General features: G+C 45.6%; 1 protein-coding gene and 1 long non-coding RNA gene across 2 annotated transcripts in view; one reads left to right on the top strand and one right to left on the bottom strand.

The window, feature by feature from the left end:
- LOC135390926 (uncharacterized) overlaps nucleotides 1-20,667 on the bottom strand; it is a 28,527-nt gene extending 7,860 nt beyond the window's left edge. The window contains exons 1-3 of the mRNA XM_064620926.1: nucleotides 20,509-20,667; nucleotides 19,172-19,365; nucleotides 14,160-14,256 (exon numbers count right to left, since the gene is read on the bottom strand). Of these exons, the coding sequence (XP_064476996.1) occupies nucleotides 14,160-14,256; nucleotides 19,172-19,365; nucleotides 20,509-20,524 (307 nt within the window). The 5' untranslated portion in view covers nucleotides 20,525-20,667. The remainder of the gene's footprint in view (nucleotides 1-14,159; nucleotides 14,257-19,171; nucleotides 19,366-20,508) is intronic.
- LOC135390925 (uncharacterized) lies at nucleotides 5,522-11,993 on the top strand. Its single transcript, XR_010421835.1, has 3 exons — nucleotides 5,522-5,681; nucleotides 9,964-10,191; nucleotides 11,436-11,993. It is a non-coding gene; the product is annotated as an uncharacterized LOC135390925 (long non-coding RNA).
- Nucleotides 20,668-21,236: the final 569 nt, after the last annotated feature.

The raw sequence follows: 21,236 nt of genomic DNA, 5'->3' as shown, positions 1-21,236 counted from the left end.
CAGGGCTACACAGTTTTTTTCCACTAATGCTCCTCTACACAAGGTCAACCTGAAACAATAGTCTCTCGGTATGCGGTCATCATGCAGGTGCGTGGCTCAAGGACGCGTACGCTCTAGACAGGGCACCTGTTATTTATTGAATCACTATCCCTAGATTATTTCCTTTATTCTACTATAATGATTGCGTAGGGAACTATTGCAGAAAATCACCATAGACAAGAGGAGATTGTAGCATTTCATTCCCAAAGTCTTACTGTACAGGAAAAAAAAAAAAATGGTTCAGCAAGACATAAAGTCACACACCTGTCCCCCTCGCGGTTACTCTCTGAACTAAATGAATCGCAAAATTATTAAGAATAGCTCTACTCCCATTCAAGGCAGCACTATCGTCAAGAATATGCCTTGTACAAAAAGAAAAAAAACTACATGCAGAAGGAAAGCATGTCAGAACAAGCCCAGGCATGTCAGCACATGTTTGTCAGACAAGGGGGGGAAAAGCGAAAAGAAACAAAGAAGGAAACCAGCATCAAACTATTTCTAAGCACACGCACTCCTCTTATTCAAAAACAGTGCTCATCATAAATCTGTCCAGGGGAATACACACCATTTTGCTACACTTTTTTCAGTAACAGTCAACGCATTGCTACAGACTGCGTGACGTCATCACATCCTGTCTGAAGAAGAAGACACCGGCAAAGACTCCTATTATTTATTGAATCGCAAGATTATTTCCTTTGTCCTACTCTTAATGACATTGATTCTCTCATTAAAATTCAACAAAAAAGCACCCCGCATATTAACGATTTTCACCCCAAAGGCTCATCATGGTCATTAGAATTACAGTAAACTGCCACTGCTCTTTTAAAATAATAAGTGAGACCACTCAACATCACCTCCAGGCTTATGTAATACATGACCCTTTCTATGCTCATACATTCGTTGTCTGAGGCTACACCTGCGAGCAAAAAAGGCGCGGAAGCCGGGTGGGCAAAGTTCCATTCGCGCATTGCGAGCATAAAGGCGGGAAAGCACAAGACAGAACGCCTTTACGGGAACACGATAGCATTCCTATACTATATTAATGATTATTGCATTGCAGTTTAGAAAAACTACAACTAAACTATAATTTTAGGAGCCCAACTTTCTATGAAAACTATAATTGCCCTATTACTTGGATCGCTACTAATGAAGCGCTCCAATTTTTTTCTCTCTTCCCATTTCAGCCTTGTCATGCAGGGAAGCAGACTCATATCCAAAATAATTAATTTACACTGAGGGTGCCGCGCTTCGGGAATTCCTATCCTGCGCTCAGATGCAAGCATTTCTTCACGGATACCTTTAACAGCTGACTTCCTCAACATATCGAACACCCAACAAAATCAAACAAACAATCAGAGAAACCCTCTTCTCAGCTGTACCATGCGACTGTCTTCTTCGTAAAATCGGTGATCTGAGGAAGAGAGCAGCGAAAAATTGCGCGCACTTGTGCTTGACTTAAAAAAACCTGAAGCATATGCCAATAAACCAAGAAAAAGACACTCATGTCTGGTATCTGATAGTGCCACATACACAGACGCATTGTCGCAAAGAAAGCACAGGACAGGGATACACAAATTTCCTTAGGTGAGCAGGGAAAAGGCTTAAGACCTCAGGAATAATAGCAGAGTCACTGGACATCGCTACGCGGCTAACACAAGATAACAACAACAACAAGATAATAGCGGCGGGTAAAATTGCAACACTGCTAAACAAGCCCCAACATGCCATCATGACGTCGCAATCCAGGAAAAAGAAGCACGCGCGCGCACACAGCAGCTCAGGAATGCACAAGGAGAGGTGCTTTATAGGAATTTCTACTCCACACACTCAGATACCAGCATTTCTGCACAAATACCTATAACGGCTGACTTCCTCAACATATCGAGGAAAGCGAATACTAACGCTCAACATATAACAAAAAACAAACAAATTCCATTCTCATGAACTCTCTCCTCTGCCGAGCGGCTTTCTCCTGCTCTACCTGGATGCTGACTGTTTCCCCTCATCTACATTCTGAGTAAAAGCCGTGAAAGGAGAAAAGAACCGCGAAAAATTACACGCATGTGTGCTCCAATAGCTGTAACTGCAAGAAACCGTAGCGCACGCCAATACACTGAGAAAAATACACCTATTTCTGCCACCAGATAATTCTTGCATAATGCCACATACACAGTCGCATTACCCTTGCGTAAAGAAAGCACAGGACAGGGATACACAAATTTCCTTAGGTGAGCAGGGAAAAGGCTTAAGACCTCAGGTCACCACACATCGCCACGCGGCTAGCACAACATGACACCAACAAGATACTAGCAGCGGGAAGAACTGCAACACTGCTAAACAAGTCCAGACATGCCACGAGGACGTCACAAATCAGGAGAAAAAAAAGCACACGCATGCACGCAAAGAGGACAACGCATTAAACACACGGAGCGCTCAGGAATAATCGTAGCGTTACCGCACATCGCTACGAAGCTCAACGTCTAACACAAGACGACAACAACAACAAGATATTAACGAAGGGTAAAAATTGCAACACTGAACAAGTCCAGACATGCGACATCGCATACAAAACACTGCTCATCGGGGAAAAGGCCTAAGCCCGCGGCGGATCATCATAGAGCATACACAACTTCATTTTTCTACTTCGCGTAAACTAAACGCGGTCTGCTTGGAAAACGACGTACAAATTTTCTTAGGGAGCAGAGAAATATAGAAATTTCTACTCCGTGCTCAGATACCAGCATTTCTGCTCAAAAACCTGCAACATTAAGCACTGCTTACTTCGTCAAGATATCGAACACCCAACAAAATCAAACAAACAACCCCACTTCCACTGGTAGAACACTATTCAGCTTTTACGCAGGAGGCTTTCTTCTACATAAAAGTAGAGAAAATAAGAAAAAGAGCAGCGAAATATTACACGCACTTTTGCTTGACTTAAAAACCTGAAGCATATGCCAATAAACCAAGAAAAAGACACTCATGTCTGGTATATGATAGTGCCACATACACAGACGCATTACCCTTGCGTAAAGAAAGCACAGGACAGGGATACACAAATTTCCTTCAGTGAGCAGGGAAAAGGCTTAAGCCGTACCGCCTAGGAATAATCGGAGAATCACCGCTTATCGCTACGCGGCTAGCACAACATGACAGCAACAAGATATCAGCGAAGGGTAAAAATTGCAGCAAGAAAGACACTACTGAACAAGTCTAGACATGCGACATCGAATGCCAAAACACTGGTGATCGGGGAAAAGGGCTAAGCCTGCGGCGGATCATCATAGAGCATACATAAGTTCATTTCGCGTAAACTAAACGCGGTCTGCTTGGAAAACGACGTACAAAGTTTCTTAGGGAGCAGAGAAATATAGCAATTTCTACTCAGTGCTCAGATACCAGCATTTCTGCTCAAAAACCTGCAAAATTAAGCACTGCTTACTTCATCAAGATATCGAACACCCAACAAAATCAAACAAACAACCCCACTTCCACTGATAGAACACTATTCAGCTTTTACGCAGGAGGCTTTCTTCTACATAAAAGTAGAGAAAATAAGAAAAGAGCAGCGAAAAATTACACGCACTTTTGCTCGCATAGCAATAAGAGAAAAAAATAAAATAAAATATCGACACACACGCTAATAAACTGTGACAAAGACACCCATTTCTGCTATCAGATAATTATTGCATAATGCTAAATACTCATTTGCATTGTCCCTGCGTGAAGAAAGCACAGGGCAGGGATACACAATTTATCTTAAGCGAGCAGGGAAAGTCACTTCTACTCGAACAGCTTAATACCCTAAAGTCTGAATTTTTGCAAAGCAAATAAAGCTTGAACAGCGCTACGAACGTGACAGACACATACTAACAAACAAACAAATAAACATACATACAAACAAACAAACACTTCTATTCATTTCTATTGATAAAGGCGTAAACCACACTACAAGAACAAAGCACGCTGCTTCAGGAAAGCGTATCAAATGCATCGCAACAGGACCGGCTCTCATAAAATAGCCTGCCCAAAACGAAGACTTCACCAGGTTCGCGAGGTAATTCCATTAAAAACGCTCTCGGTCTATCCTACAGATAGCAATGCAAGCGCTGCTTCCCTTATTTTTTAAGCCACTATTCCACGCAATGGTACATAAATGTATCACTCGTGTCACATGAAAAAGCACACACAAAGAACTTACTTGTCAAGTGGGATCCCTGGTTCAGGAAAGCGCGCGCGCACACACAGAGACACACTCACATTTTCACAATCACAAACACAAAGTCTATTCTCACAACCACATAAATCCATATTATTCCTCAGGTCAATAATTATCCTACCATCGTCAAAAGATGGCTCACTCTTGCATGCGATCGCAAAGCGATAGGTCCTCGTTCCGGATGTAATAGGATATCGCCACTCGGCCGACGCGAACCAAAAAAGAAAGAAAGGAATGCGCGTTCGCTATACCTCCACAAAGAAAACGGTGCCGTGCTTCTACGCAGCGCTCATCATACAGGAGTGAATTGTCTTCTTCGTTTTCCTTTTATTTTCTTGCACCCATATATTTTGCAAGAATACTATAGAGCAGAACGGACAAATGTGAACATCATTCGCTACACACTGTAGCTCTCATCATTTTTAAACCAAACCACTTAACATGTGTTCATAGGTCTTCACTAAATAGGTGAGCCGATAATGACTCAAAATGAAATGAAATCAAATAAAATAATCATTCCAGCATCGCTGGCTGCAAGCTTGGGTACCCTGCTTGGGTCTGCTGGCGCTGGAATAAAAGATTTATCGCGAGGGTACTACAATGGTGAGCTCTGCTGCTGTTTAAGTGATAAAACAGTGCTCCCGAACCGCGCCCCACGCGAGCCGAGCGCGGACCCGTTCTCGGGACGCGACGCGGGCGATTCCCCGTGCGAGCGCAACGCGGGCCTCGCGGTTTGGACGCGCGCGATCCCTTTCCCCGAGCAGGCGTACTGTTTTATCACTTAAACAGCAGCAGAGCTCACCATTGTAGTACCCTCGCGATAAATCTTTTATTCCAGCGCCAGCAGACCCAAGCAGGGTACCCAAGCTTGCAGCCAGCGATGCTGGAATGATTATTTTATTTGATTTCATTTCATTTTGAGTCATTATCGGCTCACCTATTTAGTGAAGACCTATGAACACATGTTAAGTGGTTTGGTTTAAAAATGATGAGAGCTACAGTGTGTAGCGAATGATGTTCACATTTGTCCGTTCTGCTCTATAGTATTCTTGCAAAATATATGGGTGCAAGAAAATAAAAGGAAAACGAAGAAGACAATTCACTCCTGTATGATGAGCGCTGCGTAGAAGCACGGCACCGTTTTCTTTGTGGAGGTATAGCGAACGCGCATTCCTTTCTTTCTTTTTTGGTTCGCGTCGGCCGAGTGGCGATATCCTATTACATCCGGAACGAGGACCTATCGCTTTGCGATCGCATGCAAGAGTGAGCCATCTTTTGACGATGGTAGGATAATTATTGACCTGAGGAATAATATGGATTTATGTGGTTGTGAGAATAGACTTTGTGTTTGTGATTGTGAAAATGTGAGTGTGTCTCTGTGTGTGCGCGCGCGCTTTCCTGAACCAGGGATCCCACTTGACAAGTAAGTTCTTTGTGTGTGCTTTTTCATGTGACACGAGTGATACATTTATGTACCATTGCGTGGAATAGTGGCTTAAAAAATAAGGGAAGCAGCGCTTGCATTGCTATCTGTAGGATAGACCGAGAGCGTTTTTAATGGAATTACCTCGCGAACCTGGTGAAGTCTTCGTTTTGGGCAGGCTATTTTATGAGAGCCGGTCCTGTTGCGATGCATTTGATACGCTTTCCTGAAGCAGCGTGCTTTGTTCTTGTAGTGTGGTTTACGCCTTTATCAATAGAAATGAATAGAAGTGTTTGTTTGTTTGTATGTATGTTTATTTGTTTGTTTGTTAGTATGTGTCTGTCACGTTCGTAGCGCTGTTCAAGCTTTATTTGCTTTGCAAAAATTCAGACTTTAGGGTATTAAGCTGTTCGAGTAGAAGTGACTTTCCCTGCTCGCTTAAGATAAATTGTGTATCCCTGCCCTGTGCTTTCTTCACGCAGGGACAATGCAAATGAGTATTTAGCATTATGCAATAATTATCTGATAGCAGAAATGGGTGTCTTTGTCACAGTTTATTAGCGTGTGTGTCGATATTTTATTTTATTTTTTTCTCTTATTGCTATGCGAGCAAAAGTGCGTGTAATTTTTCGCTGCTCTTTTCTTATTTTCTCTACTTTTATGTAGAAGAAAGCCTCCTGCGTAAAAGCTGAATAGTGTTCTATCAGTGGAAGTGGGGTTGTTTGTTTGATTTTGTTGGGTGTTCGATATCTTGATGAAGTAAGCAGTGCTTAATTTTGCAGGTTTTTGAGCAGAAATGCTGGTATCTGAGCACTGAGTAGAAATTGCTATATTTCTCTGCTCCCTAAGAAACTTTGTACGTCGTTTTCCAAGCAGACCGCGTTTAGTTTACGCGAAATGAACTTATGTATGCTCTATGATGATCCGCCGCAGGCTTAGCCCTTTTCCCCGATCACCAGTGTTTTGGCATTCGATGTCGCATGTCTAGACTTGTTCAGTAGTGTCTTTCTTGCTGCAATTTTTACCCTTCGCTGATATCTTGTTGCTGTCATGTTGTGCTAGCCGCGTAGCGATAAGCGGTGATTCTCCGATTATTCCTAGGCGGTACGGCTTAAGCCTTTTCCCTGCTCACTGAAGGAAATTTGTGTATCCCTGTCCTGTGCTTTCTTTACGCAAGGGTAATGCGTCTGTGTATGTGGCACTATCATATACCAGACATGAGTGTCTTTTTCTTGGTTTATTGGCATATGCTTCAGGTTTTTAAGTCAAGCAAAAGTGCGTGTAATATTTCGCTGCTCTTTTTCTTATTTTCTCTACTTTTATGTAGAAGAAAGCCTCCTGCGTAAAAGCTGAATAGTGTTCTACCAGTGGAAGTGGGGTTGTTTGTTTGATTTTGTTGGGTGTTCGATATCTTGACGAAGTAAGCAGTGCTTAATGTTGCAGGTTTTTGAGCAGAAATGCTGGTATCTGAGCACGGAGTAGAAATTTCTATATTTCTCTGCTCCCTAAGAAAATTTGTACGTCGTTTTCCAAGCAGACCGCGTTTAGTTTACGCGAAGTAGAAAAATGAAGTTGTGTATGCTCTATGATGATCCGCCGCGGGCTTAGGCCTTTTCCCCGATGAGCAGTGTTTTGTATGCGATGTCGCATGTCTGGACTTGTTCAGTGTTGCAATTTTTACCCTTCGTTAATATCTTGTTGTTGTTGTCGTCTTGTGTTAGACGTTGAGCTTCGTAGCGATGTGCGGTAACGCTACGATTATTCCTGAGCGCTCCGTGTGTTTAATGCGTTGTCCTCTTTGCGTGCATGCGTGTGCTTTTTTTTCTCCTGATTTGTGACGTCCTCGTGGCATGTCTGGACTTGTTTAGCAGTGTTGCAGTTCTTCCCGCTGCTAGTATCTTGTTGGTGTCATGTTGTGCTAGCCGCGTGGCGATGTGTGGTGACCTGAGGTCTTAAGCCTTTTCCCTGCTCACCTAAGGAAATTTGTGTATCCCTGTCCTGTGCTTTCTTTACGCAAGGGTAATGCGACTGTGTATGTGGCATTATGCAAGAATTATCTGGTGGCAGAAATAGGTGTATTTTTCTCAGTGTATTGGCGTGCGCTACGGTTTCTTGCAGTTACAGCTATTGGAGCACACATGCGTGTAATTTTTCGCGGTTCTTTTCTCCTTTCACGGCTTTTACTCAGAATGTAGATGAGGGGAAACAGTCAGCATCCAGGTAGAGCAGGAGAAAGCCGCTCGGCAGAGGAGAGAGTTCATGAGAATGGAATTTGTTTGTTTTTTGTTATATGTTGAGCGTTAGTATTCGCTTTCCTCGATATGTTGAGGAAGTCAGCCGTTATAGGTATTTGTGCAGAAATGCTGGTATCTGAGTGTGTGGAGTAGAAATTCCTATAAAGCACCTCTCCTTGTGCATTCCTGAGCTGCTGTGTGCGCGCGCGTGCTTCTTTTTCCTGGATTGCGACGTCATGATGGCATGTTGGGGCTTGTTTAGCAGTGTTGCAATTTTACCCGCCGCTATTATCTTGTTGTTGTTGTTATCTTGTGTTAGCCGCGTAGCGATGTCCAGTGACTCTGCTATTATTCCTGAGGTCTTAAGCCTTTTCCCTGCTCACCTAAGGAAATTTGTGTATCCCTGTCCTGTGCTTTCTTTGCGACAATGCGTCTGTGTATGTGGCACTATCAGATACCAGACATGAGTGTCTTTTTCTTGGTTTATTGGCATATGCTTCAGGTTTTTTTAAGTCAAGCACAAGTGCGCGCAATTTTTCGCTGCTCTCTTCCTCAGATCACCGATTTTACGAAGAAGACAGTCGCATGGTACAGCTGAGAAGAGGGTTTCTCTGATTGTTTGTTTGATTTTGTTGGGTGTTCGATATGTTGAGGAAGTCAGCTGTTAAAGGTATCCGTGAAGAAATGCTTGCATCTGAGCGCAGGATAGGAATTCCCGAAGCGCGGCACCCTCAGTGTAAATTAATTATTTTGGATATGAGTCTGCTTCCCTGCATGACAAGGCTGAAATGGGAAGAGAGAAAAAAATTGGAGCGCTTCATTAGTAGCGATCCAAGTAATAGGGCAATTATAGTTTTCATAGAAAGTTGGGCTCCTAAAATTATAGTTTAGTTGTAGTTTTTCTAAACTGCAATGCAATAATCATTAATATAGTATAGGAATGCTATCGTGTTCCCGTAAAGGCGTTCTGTCTTGTGCTTTCCCGCCTTTATGCTCGCAATGCGCGAATGGAACTTTGCCCACCCGGCTTCCGCGCCTTTTTTGCTCGCAGGTGTAGCCTCAGACAACGAATGTATGAGCATAGAAAGGGTCATGTATTACATAAGCCTGGAGGTGATGTTGAGTGGTCTCACTTATTATTTTAAAAGAGCAGTGGCAGTTTACTGTAATTCTAATGACCATGATGAGCCTTTGGGGTGAAAATCGTTAATATGCGGGGTGCTTTTTTGTTGAATTTTAATGAGAGAATCAATGTCATTAAGAGTAGGACAAAGGAAATAATCTTGCGATTCAATAAATAATAGGAGTCTTTGCCGGTGTCTTCTTCTTCAGACAGGATGTGATGACGTCACGCAGTCTGTAGCAATGCGTTGACTGTTACTGAAAAAAGTGTAGCAAAATGGTGTGTATTCCCCTGGACAGATTTATGATGAGCACTGTTTTTGAATAAGAGGAGTGCGTGTGCTTAGAAATAGTTTGATGCTGGTTTCCTTCTTTGTTTCTTTTCGCTTTTCCCCCCCTTGTCTGACAAACATGTGCTGACATGCCTGGGCTTGTTCTGACATGCTTTCCTTCTGCATGTAGTTTTTTTTCTTTTTGTACAAGGCATATTCTTGACGATAGTGCTGCCTTGAATGGGAGTAGAGCTATTCTTAATAATTTTGCGATTCATTTAGTTCAGAGAGTAACCGCGAGGGGGACAGGTGTGTGACTTTATGTCTTGCTGAACCATTTTTTTTTTTTTCCTGTACAGTAAGACTTTGGGAATGAAATGCTACAATCTCCTCTTGTCTATGGTGATTTTCTGCAATAGTTCCCTACGCAATCATTATAGTAGAATAAAGGAAATAATCTAGGGATAGTGATTCAATAAATAACAGGTGCCCTGTCTAGAGCGTACGCGTCCTTGAGCCACGCACCTGCATGATGACCGCATACCGAGAGACTATTGTTTCAGGTTGACCTTGTGTAGAGGAGCATTAGTGGAAAAAAACTGTGTAGCCCTGAGACAATAGGATGACGTTACGACCAATGGGAACGGCCTGCAGGGGGCGCAAGGATTCACTTCTCTCTTGGACACTGACGGGTCTCGACATGCAAATTCTGCTCCTGGCGTTGGCCGTCAGTGGAAGAGCGTAGGTTCGGTGGGGTTCTGTCTGCCTCTGATGGGGTGCGGATGTGTGGTTCGTCACTGGTGAATGGTGTTCGACGATGCAGGTGGATTTTGTGACGAGCGGATTTACAATGAGGGAATGCTGTGAACGGGAAAAATGATGGTGAGTGCCTTTTTCACTCTGTTCAAGTGTTTGTTTTCCTCTGTTGCCCAGCAGTCGTACGATTTGTCCTGACGTGTCCTGATATGCCCCAATATGCATGCTTTCCTTTGTTGACGCTTAGTATTTTTTTTCTTTTTTGACAAGGAACATTGTCGTCTTGACGATAGTGCTGCCCCGAGTTCTGCGCGCGTTGATTTGTTGAGTGCCTAGTCCTCTTATTAGCCATTGATGGAGTTACATGTTAGGATGTTTTGTTCTTTTGCAAGTCTCATTTAGTAAGACTTTGGAATTCCTACGATCAGTTTTCATGCATGGTGCTCTTCTGCAATAGTTTCCTATGCAATCGTTATAGAAGAATAAAGGAAATAATCTTGGGATAGTGATTCAATAAATAATAGGTCCCCTGTCTAGAGCGCACGCGTCCTTGAGCCACGCAGGTGCATGATGACGTCATACCGTGGCTTCACTGCAGATTGACCAAAGGAGCATTAGTGGAAAAAAACAGTGTAGCCCTGAGACAATAGGATGATGTCTGGACCAATGAGAACTGCCAGCAGGGGGCGCAGGAATGCTCTTCTCACTTAGCCTCACGACCAATGAGAACGGCCAGCAGGGGGCGCAGGAATGCTCTTCTCTCTTAGCCTCTCGCAGGTGGCGGTAGGAGCGCGCAGAGGGCGCTACGAGCGCGCGCATGCGTAGCACCCGTAGAGTGGCGCTTACGTCAGTCCACCTCTGGCTCTCGTTGGGAGAAGACGTGCGGTCGTTCGCTCCGTCGTCACTTGATCCCTGGCTGTCGACGAGAGCAGTCGCATCGGTCTGCGCTCCTGCTGTGGTGAGGTGATTTGTTGCATAACTAATGCTTTCGTCAACTTTGTTCCCGCTTTGTTTGCGATTTTCGTGCCAGTGCTGGTTGCTGTTGTCCGGGCATTCCCGCCATTTTCTATCATCTTCTGCCTTGGGACCGGGAGTAGCGCTGGCGTGATTCTTAATAATTTTGTTGTGAGATTAGTTGAGAAAGTAACCGCTAGGGGGTGCAGCTGCGGGGCTTTATACAGGACAAAAAAGCATTACGAGTCAGTTTCTGCCTGCCTCTCGGATGGAGCAGTCGCATGGTTCTGCGCTCCTGTTCTGGTGGGCTCATTTGTTGTGTAACTAATTGTTTTTTCTTGATAGCTATTGATGGTTTGCATACTCTTGCTTTCCCAGCCTCTGTATTACGAGTGTTTTTCTCCTTGCATGTCCAGAGCTGTCCTAACTTGCCCAGACATGCCATGATGACGTCACAGCTGACGTCACAGGATGTGCGGAACTGGTGCTGCGATGCTTTGCAACCTGCCTCTGTGCTCCGTCGCCCAGCGACGGTCAGCGGCCGTTCCGGGCCGCTTTCTTCAAGATGACGTCGTTGATCTTCAACTAAACTCCTTCTCTCCACTCTATCTCTATCTTTTTATTTTATTTTCTACCTATTTTTTTATTTTTTATCAGCTCAACTAGCCCACAACTCACACAGTGGTCTGGACACGTCCTAGATGCGCCCCAATTAGTGTAATGACTCCCTGAATGATCCTAATTACTGGGGGGGGGGTCCCAATTAGCTCTAATTGCTCATTAATGGCGTCCAGGCCACTGTGAGAGTTGTGGGCCAGTTGAGCTGATCCCATACTACTCTTGTTGCGTTCTCTACAACTTTAAGTTGTCCGTTGTCAACAGTTGATATTTAACGTCCCGCTAAACGCTGAATATGCTCTCGAAAAGCTCAAATAATTCTACGGAGCAGACTTTTCCGTGAGCAAACTTTTTCCATTGGCTACACTCCTGTGGTTACTGTTCCTGAACGGGACGCCATGGCTTCTAGTTTAGCGTGCCTTATAGCCACGCTACGAGGCGTGGCTTCAAGGATTCCACAGAGTCGATTCAGCAGGGCACAGCATTATACATAAGGCCACTACGCTTTGTATTCTGCACCTGCTGCCGCGAAACCAGATCGAACAGGTTTCGCGCGAGACGCTGTTTGACTATGCACCATATATTCTTCTCGTCGATGCATTACTGGCAATCGATTCAGACAAAGTAACCTGCGCAAACCTCGCATTACACAAATAGATGGCTTCCACTGGCGCGTATACGCCCACTATATCCCTCACGCGCGGGGGGTGTTAATAAAACACTTTAATGGCGTTCGCAAGGCTCAAAGCGTTCTAATAGTATTGCTAGATGGTTCAGAGCACCACGCCGGGTGGTCCCCGACTGCCTCCGGGGTTGAGAGAGGCTGCCCAGGACAAAAAGGCCTTGGTGGCTCACCCCATCGGCTACTGCGGTGGTCCTGCCTTCATCGTGGAAAACGACTGGCCACCGGTGATTTTTTCTGCTTCCGTGCCAAATTGGGCAGTAAGCCCATTTGGGTGAAACGCTTTTGTCTAATGAAACCGAAGGAGGGTTTTTCCACGGAATCCATGGTGGCTTCGAAAATCAACCTTTTCCGGTAAATAGGATGCTTTCGTGGCCCATCAGTGCATTGATTTATGTGTACGCTTCCAAACATACGGTTCCGAGAGCATAGCTGGATAATGACCCAACTTTTTCTTCCACCAGATGCACGGGGTTCGAGACGGCAGATGTGTACTGGTGAAGCTATTCCATCGAAAAGCGAAAGCTCGAATTGGGGGATACCCGTGCGAAGTCCCCGATAGAGCTCCAGTTACGGTTTTACAGTTGCTTGCAGTAGTTGAGGAATTCCTCGATAGGTGCGAACGTGTTTTGGAATGGTCCCCCCAAGTGCCGTGTGCAGAGCTTCCACATTGGCTTCTCAACTAATATGACCCTTACAAACATTCAATCAGGCTAGAGCTCATCCCGTATTCATATTTCACTTGTTGCCACACGCCTTTCTGCTCTTTGGAATACACCCCCCCCCTCCCCTAGGGCGCCCCTTCTTAACTATAGGCCCCTTTCCATTTACAAATAGATGACGCCATTATTGTGCGGGAAACCACACGAACGCGACTCCCGATTGCCGTATGTAATTGCAGATTGATTCAGGTGTTGTCGAATCGTAATTTCCCCCGGCAAACTGTGTCAAATTATTCTCATTTCTCGGACTCTCTGTTAATTTGTTTTGCCCACACCGGCCATGTGACGTCACCCGCGGAAACTAGTCTACACTCTTAAAAATGAACTTCACCGCATAGCACGCTCCTAGCCAACCATAATCTCGATTGATATCGTTATCTGCCCTGATTTGTTGAAAACGGGAGGCGTACGCCTTTTTTGTGACACTTATGCTGTTCATAATTGTCACAGAAAAGGCGTACGCCTCCCGTTTTCAACAAATCAGGGCAGTTAAAGATATCATTCGTGGCAATGGTTGGCACAGAGCGTGCTATGCGGTGAAGTTCATTTTTAAGAGTGTATATTCTTTCCTACATAACTCGGGTAAAGACAAGAGATTTCGGGGTAACAGAAGTACAGGGAAAGTAAAGAAGATGTCCGAAAAAGGTAAGGACATCGAAAAGCGACTTTGAGCAGTTCTCGTTCAAGCATGAAATGTTCTGAATGGACGCGAGGCCAGTTGAAGCCGTCTCATCGTGTGCGTGTGTGTCTTGCGGATGAGGTGCGTGACACGCTCCGCCGAGCATGCAGCTCTAAAGACGGCGTCCTGTCCTCCATTGAGGAACGACGTTTTCTTGAGTGGGAGTGTCGGGTAACAGCGCTTTGTTGTCCATTGTCTCGTCAGCGGTCTCGTCCTCAGTGAAGCGTCGTTTCCTTTCATCCCGCGCTTAGTGTACCGTGCCGAGCGGAAGCAGGCCTGCAACGAACGCGGTCGACGGTGCGTTTCTTTACGCCAGCTAACGTCCACAGAGTCCGACTGAATGAACGTCTACTCAATTTGAACGTCTTTTTCTTTTTTTGTTTGTTTCTCTCGCATGTTGCAAAGGTTTCTCTCGTAAGAAGCGAAGATGGACACTTACCCTGTAGACAAGGCGGGAGTCCTCGCGACTGTAGACGCCAGATGAGTGCGCCGTGAAGGTGGCCGATGTATCGTATCGCTTCTTCGATGACTGTCACCTGGAAAACATGGGAGATAAGAGACACGTTAGCCTTCGTGACTGGTGGCTCAGTTGTGTTCAGCGAGATGCAACGATATCGAGGAGCAATATGTCGCCGTCAGGGAAAAGACTTGTCAGAATCTCTGTGGTTCGAGCAAAATCAGGAAGTGCTGTTGCCATAGAACAGTTGCTGTTGGTGCATCAGAAAGCAAGTTCCGATAAAAAAAAAAAGAAGAAGAAGAAGAAAAGGCACGAAAACTTGTTTTCAAAGTGTCCATAGTTTTAGTCCCACCGAAATCTACGTATCCTAAGGTACATTTCAGCGCAGTGTCCTGCATCATTAAGGCACTTTTTGCGTAGTAGGGCGTCACTTTTTGCACGCCTCATCGTAGAATGATGTCCCCTGTTATGGAACTAAAGTATAGTGGTCTTGTCTATTACATCACGGCTTCCTTCGCATCGTTTTCATCTTCTTTTTAATTGAGAACACGACCAACATGGTGGTGGTGGTGGTGTTGAAAGGGCTCGCCGTTGTCGGCCTCACAGAGGTGGGCAACGTCGCGACTGACGCCCTGGGGGTATGTGCGTCCTGGGCCGACTTCTAGGGGAACTGTGCCGACATGTGTCTGAACGCGTCTGAGGAAAACCCAGGAAAAGCCATAGACAGCGCAGCCGTCACCGCGATTCGAACCCGGGCACCTTCCAGTCTCGACGTGACACCGCCAACACGCTAACCAACCGCTTTCTGTTCCGTCGTCTGTTCTCACAAACCGTCCAAGGACACCCCGTCGACCGCACACTATCAAACACATCCCAAATACGAAGAAATATGTGTAGGCACCATATTACTGCCTCAGCCTTGGCTTCTGTGACTCGCCAGTGTTTTTGCAAACGGAACGTACTTTCGGGGTGTGACTCGCAAGATTTACGGAAGAACAAAAACAATTAAGCAAATAAAAAAATAGCTGTCACGATAAAACATAACACACTCTTAAGCCAGAACTTCACATAACACGCAGAAGGCCAACTGTTTACGCATAGTAATTGGTGCCGTGGTCACTCGCTTGATCTGTGGGAACGGCGAAAGTGTCACAGACAGCCGTACACCTCCAGTTTTCAATAAATCTCGAGGGAGGAAGTTGTCGTTCGGAACGATGTTGAAGAGTAGGATAGGATGGGCTATGTGGGTTATAGGAGCACTACATTCATGCACTTGTGGTGCACATGCAGAGGGGAAAAAAATTCTCTCCCAGTTCGAACTTCAAGGCGCGGGAGCGCATATTATGTTTAAATCCAATCCAACATCGAGGACCCCGATCAGGTCGCGTGGGCTGTAAATCCTCCATATCAGCACGGGATATAGTCTGGCACAAACATTTCAGATGGCGCGCTCGCATATTCGAGGAAGGGTGTTTACTTGCACCAGCGCAGTGATAGAACCCTGTCCCCATATGACAAGAGAAGCTTCCAGACGGTATAGATGCCCTTTTTATACGTAGGGGCCTGTTTACGAGATGAGAGCCGCCTGTGAAGCTTCAGGCAGCGCGTGAAATGGGACCTGTTGGTTAGGGCCGGCGCTCGCTGTGACGAACGCCAGATATCGGCGACAGACATTGCGCTTCCACACTGTCAGAGCAGGCCGAGGTTGGTCCTGCCTTCGGTGAGCACTCGCTGAATACAACCCAGATCATGGGTGGGAAGAGGTGCTCCGATCTGAACACCTCTGGGGTGCGCCGGACGCCTCATAGAAGGATGCTGGAATAAACGCTTATCCAGCTGCAATGGGGAAGGAGTGGTGCATATCTCGCGTATGCATCTTATATGGGGGGGGGGGGGGGGGGATATGTTTATTAAGAAAAAAGAAAGGAAAGGTATAGCATCGTACAGCTTTCTGCACTGTTCTACCTGAGTTATGGATGGAGGACGATATTTCTTGCGAACATAAAGTATATGTTAGCTTCCTTGAGAGGTTATCTATAATGAATGTCTGGCTCACTCTTCTAACAGAATTTCACAACGCGCTCTGCACCAAGTGATGCGGATATCGCATCTGACTGCCCCAACAACACCGGATATCCTCTGGATGTACGAAAAATGTCCTAACGGATTCGTACATCCACAGGATATTCCGTGTTGTTGGGGATGGAGGACAGAGCAGAGCGTACACTTTTTTGTGGCAATTAACGTATATCCATCTTGCCATAAAAAAGCTGTACACCTCTGCCTTTTCAACACATCACGAAAGCTGACGGTATCTTTTCTTTCGTACAATCTAAAAGAGAGCTTTACCGCACCACGCCGTGCACGGGATGGTAGCTTTATCACTGGAACCGTTATTTGTGGAAAATGTGGGGCGTACGCTTTTTTGTGACAACTAGCGTGGCTGCATAAGTGTCACAAGAGGCGTACACGCCTTTCCGTTTCAACAAATTAGAGGAGAGAACGATGACGTTCGTGATGATGGTTGACTAGGAGAGTGATATGCGGTGAAATTCTGTTTCAAGAGTCTTGCTTCGGTCAGGCAGGTCAGCAAGCATGTTCCGCATAAAATGATTATGCAATCTATCTGAGGCCCTGTTCTCATCAAAGCAATCGACCTCGATCACTTTGTGTCTCGCCTGTCATTGGTCGTTAGGTGAATAAGGCGTGAAGAACAGAAATGAATGCCACGCACCCTAAACCAATAGTCGAGCTCTTGATCCTGCAATTTTCTCAATAAAGTATATAAAGCATGAAGAGTGCGGAATCAAATGCTCGACTATTCGTTGAGGGCGCGTGACATTCATGTCTGTGTGTGTGGGGGGGGGGGGTCGAGGTAGCTTGCCGTTGTTGGCCGCACTTCATGTCTGTTCTTCACGCCTTATTCACGTAACGACCAATGACAGGCGAGGCACAAAGTAATCGAGGTCGATTACTTTGACGAGGATAGGGCCCCTGGTGTAAACCTGGCGTGGGCAACATATCCCTGATACATAATGTAAAACCCCGAGGCTAAGGAACACGAAGGGACAGACACAACACGAAGTCTCGTGTTGTGTCTGTCCATTCGTATTCCCTACACTGTTAAAACAGAACTTCACCACATAGCACGCTCCTAGCCAACCATCATTCCGAATAATATCATTCTGTGCCCTGATTTGTTCAAAACAGGGGGGAGGCGCCTATATGGGACAAGATAATGTGTCCCAGATAGGCGCCTCCTCCCATTTTCAACAAATCAATACACAGAATGATATCATTCGGAATGATGGTTGGCTATGAGCGTGCTATGTGGTGAAGTTCTGTTTTAACAGTGTAGTCTCGGGGTTTTACGTTATGCATCAACTTCACCAGCTCGCTTGCTTCTTAGCCATCTTTTCATTGTCATATCCCTGAGTTTGGGGTAAAGACAAGGGCTAAAGACAGGACAAGTCTTGTCCTGTGTTGTACGTTTGTTTGTTCCTTGTACGTACGTTGTCGTCTCCCTGTCCTTCACCCCAAAGTCATGGATTTGTTGCCCGCGTCAAATATATGTTCCGCCTTTTTCTCCATAGCCATTTATGCGTTCCAACGTAGTATTTTCTCAGTGAGTCACTCTTCCAGTAACCCACCGGTGATTTCCAAGGAAGCGGAAACATAAGGAGGCGCAATGAGCCATATGGACCAAGGCGGCTCCGTAAAGGCCTTCTAATCTCTGGCGCTAACCACCGGGCCGCCCCGCATGTGGTCCTGGTGGCAGAGGAGAGCACCTGGCACCCGGACATTCCGACTGCGATATCTCTGCGGAATCTCTTTCACGCAAGGGCGGAAGGAAGTTGCCCGACCAAGAGCAATGTCCCTCCCTTGTTTCTCCGTTAATTTGTGGGAGTTCCTTCGAGGAACGGTAAATGGACCGAGGGAAGGCGATAAATTCTGTGTCATCATCGGGTACCGCCGAGATTTACCGACGCGCGGAGACGGTGATTCAGCGTCCTTCGCTTGCCAGTGACGTTTCTTTCGGCACAGACACGGAGAAAAAAAAGAGCATATTATTGGCCGTTGGACGCATTCCTGCACGTCTCTGCAATTTTCCGTGGAAGTGTTCCCCACTACTCATTCCACCATGCAAGAGGAGACATCTGCTGAGTCACTGACTTGCCTCTTCTTCTTCTTATTTTTTTTGTTTCATTTCCAGTTCAATTTGAAACTTCCGGATGTGTTTGTGCTGAATTTTTTATACGCGATTCCTACCTTGAACATTTTGATCGTGAAATCGAAGTAATGAAACAGCCAAACACAGTTGAGACATCAGTATACATCAAGTTACCGTTTGCTGTATCACGGGAGCTTCTATGCTTTGTATCCCATTATATAAGGCGCGTCATTTCATTCATAATATATATATATATATAACAAGGGGACGAACCAACAAACGTACACTCATAAAAATTAACTTCACCACATAGCACGCTCCTAGCCAACCATAATCACGAATGATACCGTTATCTGCCCTGATTTGTTGAAAACGGGAGGCGTACGCCTGTTTTTGTGACAATTATGAACAGCATAAGTGTCACAAAAAAGGTGTAAGCCTCCCGTTTTTAACAAATCAGGGCAGATAACGATATCAGGAGCGTGCTATGTGGTGAAGATCATTTCTAAGAGTGTACAACACAGGACAGGGTTCACATATTCATATTTTGGTATCATACCATCATTATCACAGGACAAGATTGTTTGAGTCTCGTCCAGAGTTGTACGTTTGTTTGCTCGTCCCCTCGCCTTCACCTCAAACTTAGGATCATGAAGCCCACGTCATGTTTTGCACCGGCTAGCTTGCACAATCCTTTTTCAGCTCAACTCTAAACTGATCTTCGGAAGCACATTCTAGCGAGTATCCGTCAGGTGAAGCCTCGAGCGTATATAGGATAGGTGCGCGTGCAATGAGCGCTGTCGTATGTAGAAGGAAGCCCCACCTTGGATACTTTAGGCTTGGCTGCGATCGACGGCACCATGGCGCGAAGACGGTGATATTCCTTGAGTCGGAGGATCCTCTGCCTGTTCTTCCGCGCTTTCCTCGCTAGCCGCACTCGAAGAGCGGTACCGTCGCTGTGGTTCCGTCGGCACATCAGTTCACGGGCAGTGGCACTCCTGGACAAGCACTTGTCTCCTGTTTGCGAAAGACAAGATGGACGTGAGACATGCGGGACTCGTATATCGTCAACTGTCTACGCGAACAACATTCAGTACATATCGCACGAAGCAATTTGATTTCTCTCTCTTTTTTTTTTTTTTTTTTCTGGATTATGAATGCGCTGGCTTTGCTACGGATCTTGCGAACGACGCTCCCCTGACAAGTCAGACACGTGCAAACATTGTGGAATGGACACCCTATACTGGTCGCAGATGTGAAAGGCAGCAGCCCGGCGCGGTTTCTGGGAGGGCCGGATGTTCCATCTGCTTAGCCCTTCGCGCTCCCAAGAAGCGAGAAACGTTCCCAAGGACGCTCTCCCACACTTCGGTGGTAAAGCACCAGATACCCTTTTACGGAAGGCGACCCGAATGTTCATCCCGCCTGGGAGTTTTTTTTCTTTTTTTTTAAGCTTGTTTCTTTTTAATGTTTTAGATGCGTACGAGTTTGTGTTGACAGTCGTCACATTCTTTGGTTTAGCGCTTCCGTTTCAACCTGCATGCTTTCAGAGGTCAGGACCCCTCGTTCTGGGTAGCATTTTAAATAATCTTAAATGTACAGTATAGGGTGGGCTAAGGACAAAGTATCTACCACTAGTATATATATAGCCACACGGCAAACTTAATGCATTAAACGGAATGGCATGTACTTCACCTCCTAACCAACCATAATCTCGTATGACATCGTTCTCTCCCCTGATTTGTTGAAAAAAAAAAGGATGGTGGTGTTACAATTATGTTCCGCACAATTATCACAAAAAAGGCGTACACCTCCTGTTTTCAACAAATCAGGGGAGAGGACGATGTCATTCGAGATTATGGTTGGTTAGGAGGTGAAGTAAATGCCATTCCGTTTAATGCATTAAGTTTGCCGTGTGACTAGTGTATAACACACCTTTCACAGACAAATGTTCCATGATACACCTCCGAAAGACAAACACACGAAAGACACGCACTTATGTTGACACGAAAAACGGAAACTTTGCTTAGTGAATTTGCAAGTAAGTTTTTCCATCTGATGACAACAGGCAAGACATTACATGTACAGCAAACGGACTTTACCATACTTGTAAACGAGCGAAAGATACACAGACAAGATAAAGAAATACAACGACGTACGCACCGTTTACCAGCCGCATTATCCAATCGCAGATGCACTCGGAGAACACTCAAAGTAGGATCACTGCCACTGGATCTTCAGCTCTATAGGAACTGCACATACGATGCACGACCCTCCTGATGTACGACTCACAATCGACTACTCTCTGCCCGACACCGTCGCCCGGTTTGTACTCATGGTGGTGGGGGGGAGGGGCTCATTCCCTCTCTCCCCAATGTTAGCTCCTTCTCCTTCTTCCTCGCGAGCGTTCTTCAAATACCAGGACGAACCACCACCAGAGCGGAGTCTCCCTTTCCACAAAGTCCAGCCAGCCTCGCGGAGGACGGATGTGTTGTTCCCCCTCCGCGTGACTGATACCCTGCTAATGGATTGTCCATCTGCACATATGAGCTTTCGTCTTGAGGCGTTACTTGGTCCCTTTTCGTCTATTCTGGGTGGATTATGCTTGGTAGAAGCGTAAAATATGGTGCTACGCTCTTTTTTTTTTTTTTACACGAAGCCGTTACTTGCTTCATATTTTTTTATTATGATGGGGCCTGCACTCTAAAAGCAGAACTTTACCGCATAGCACGGCCTGCCCCAACCATTGCCACACACCCTTAAAAATCAACTTCACCACACACTCTTAAAAATGAACTTCACCACCATGGCACGCTCTTACACTCGTAAAAATTAACTTCACCGCATAGCACTCTCCTAGCCAACTATCATCTCGAATGATCTCGTTATCT

The sequence above is a fragment of the Ornithodoros turicata genome, chromosome 4 (assembly GCF_037126465.1).
Source record: "Ornithodoros turicata isolate Travis chromosome 4, ASM3712646v1, whole genome shotgun sequence".
Lineage (NCBI taxonomy): Eukaryota > Metazoa > Arthropoda > Arachnida > Ixodida > Argasidae > Ornithodoros > Ornithodoros turicata.
Note: the sequence above shows the minus strand (reverse complement) of the source record. Positions and strands in the feature narration are given on the sequence as shown.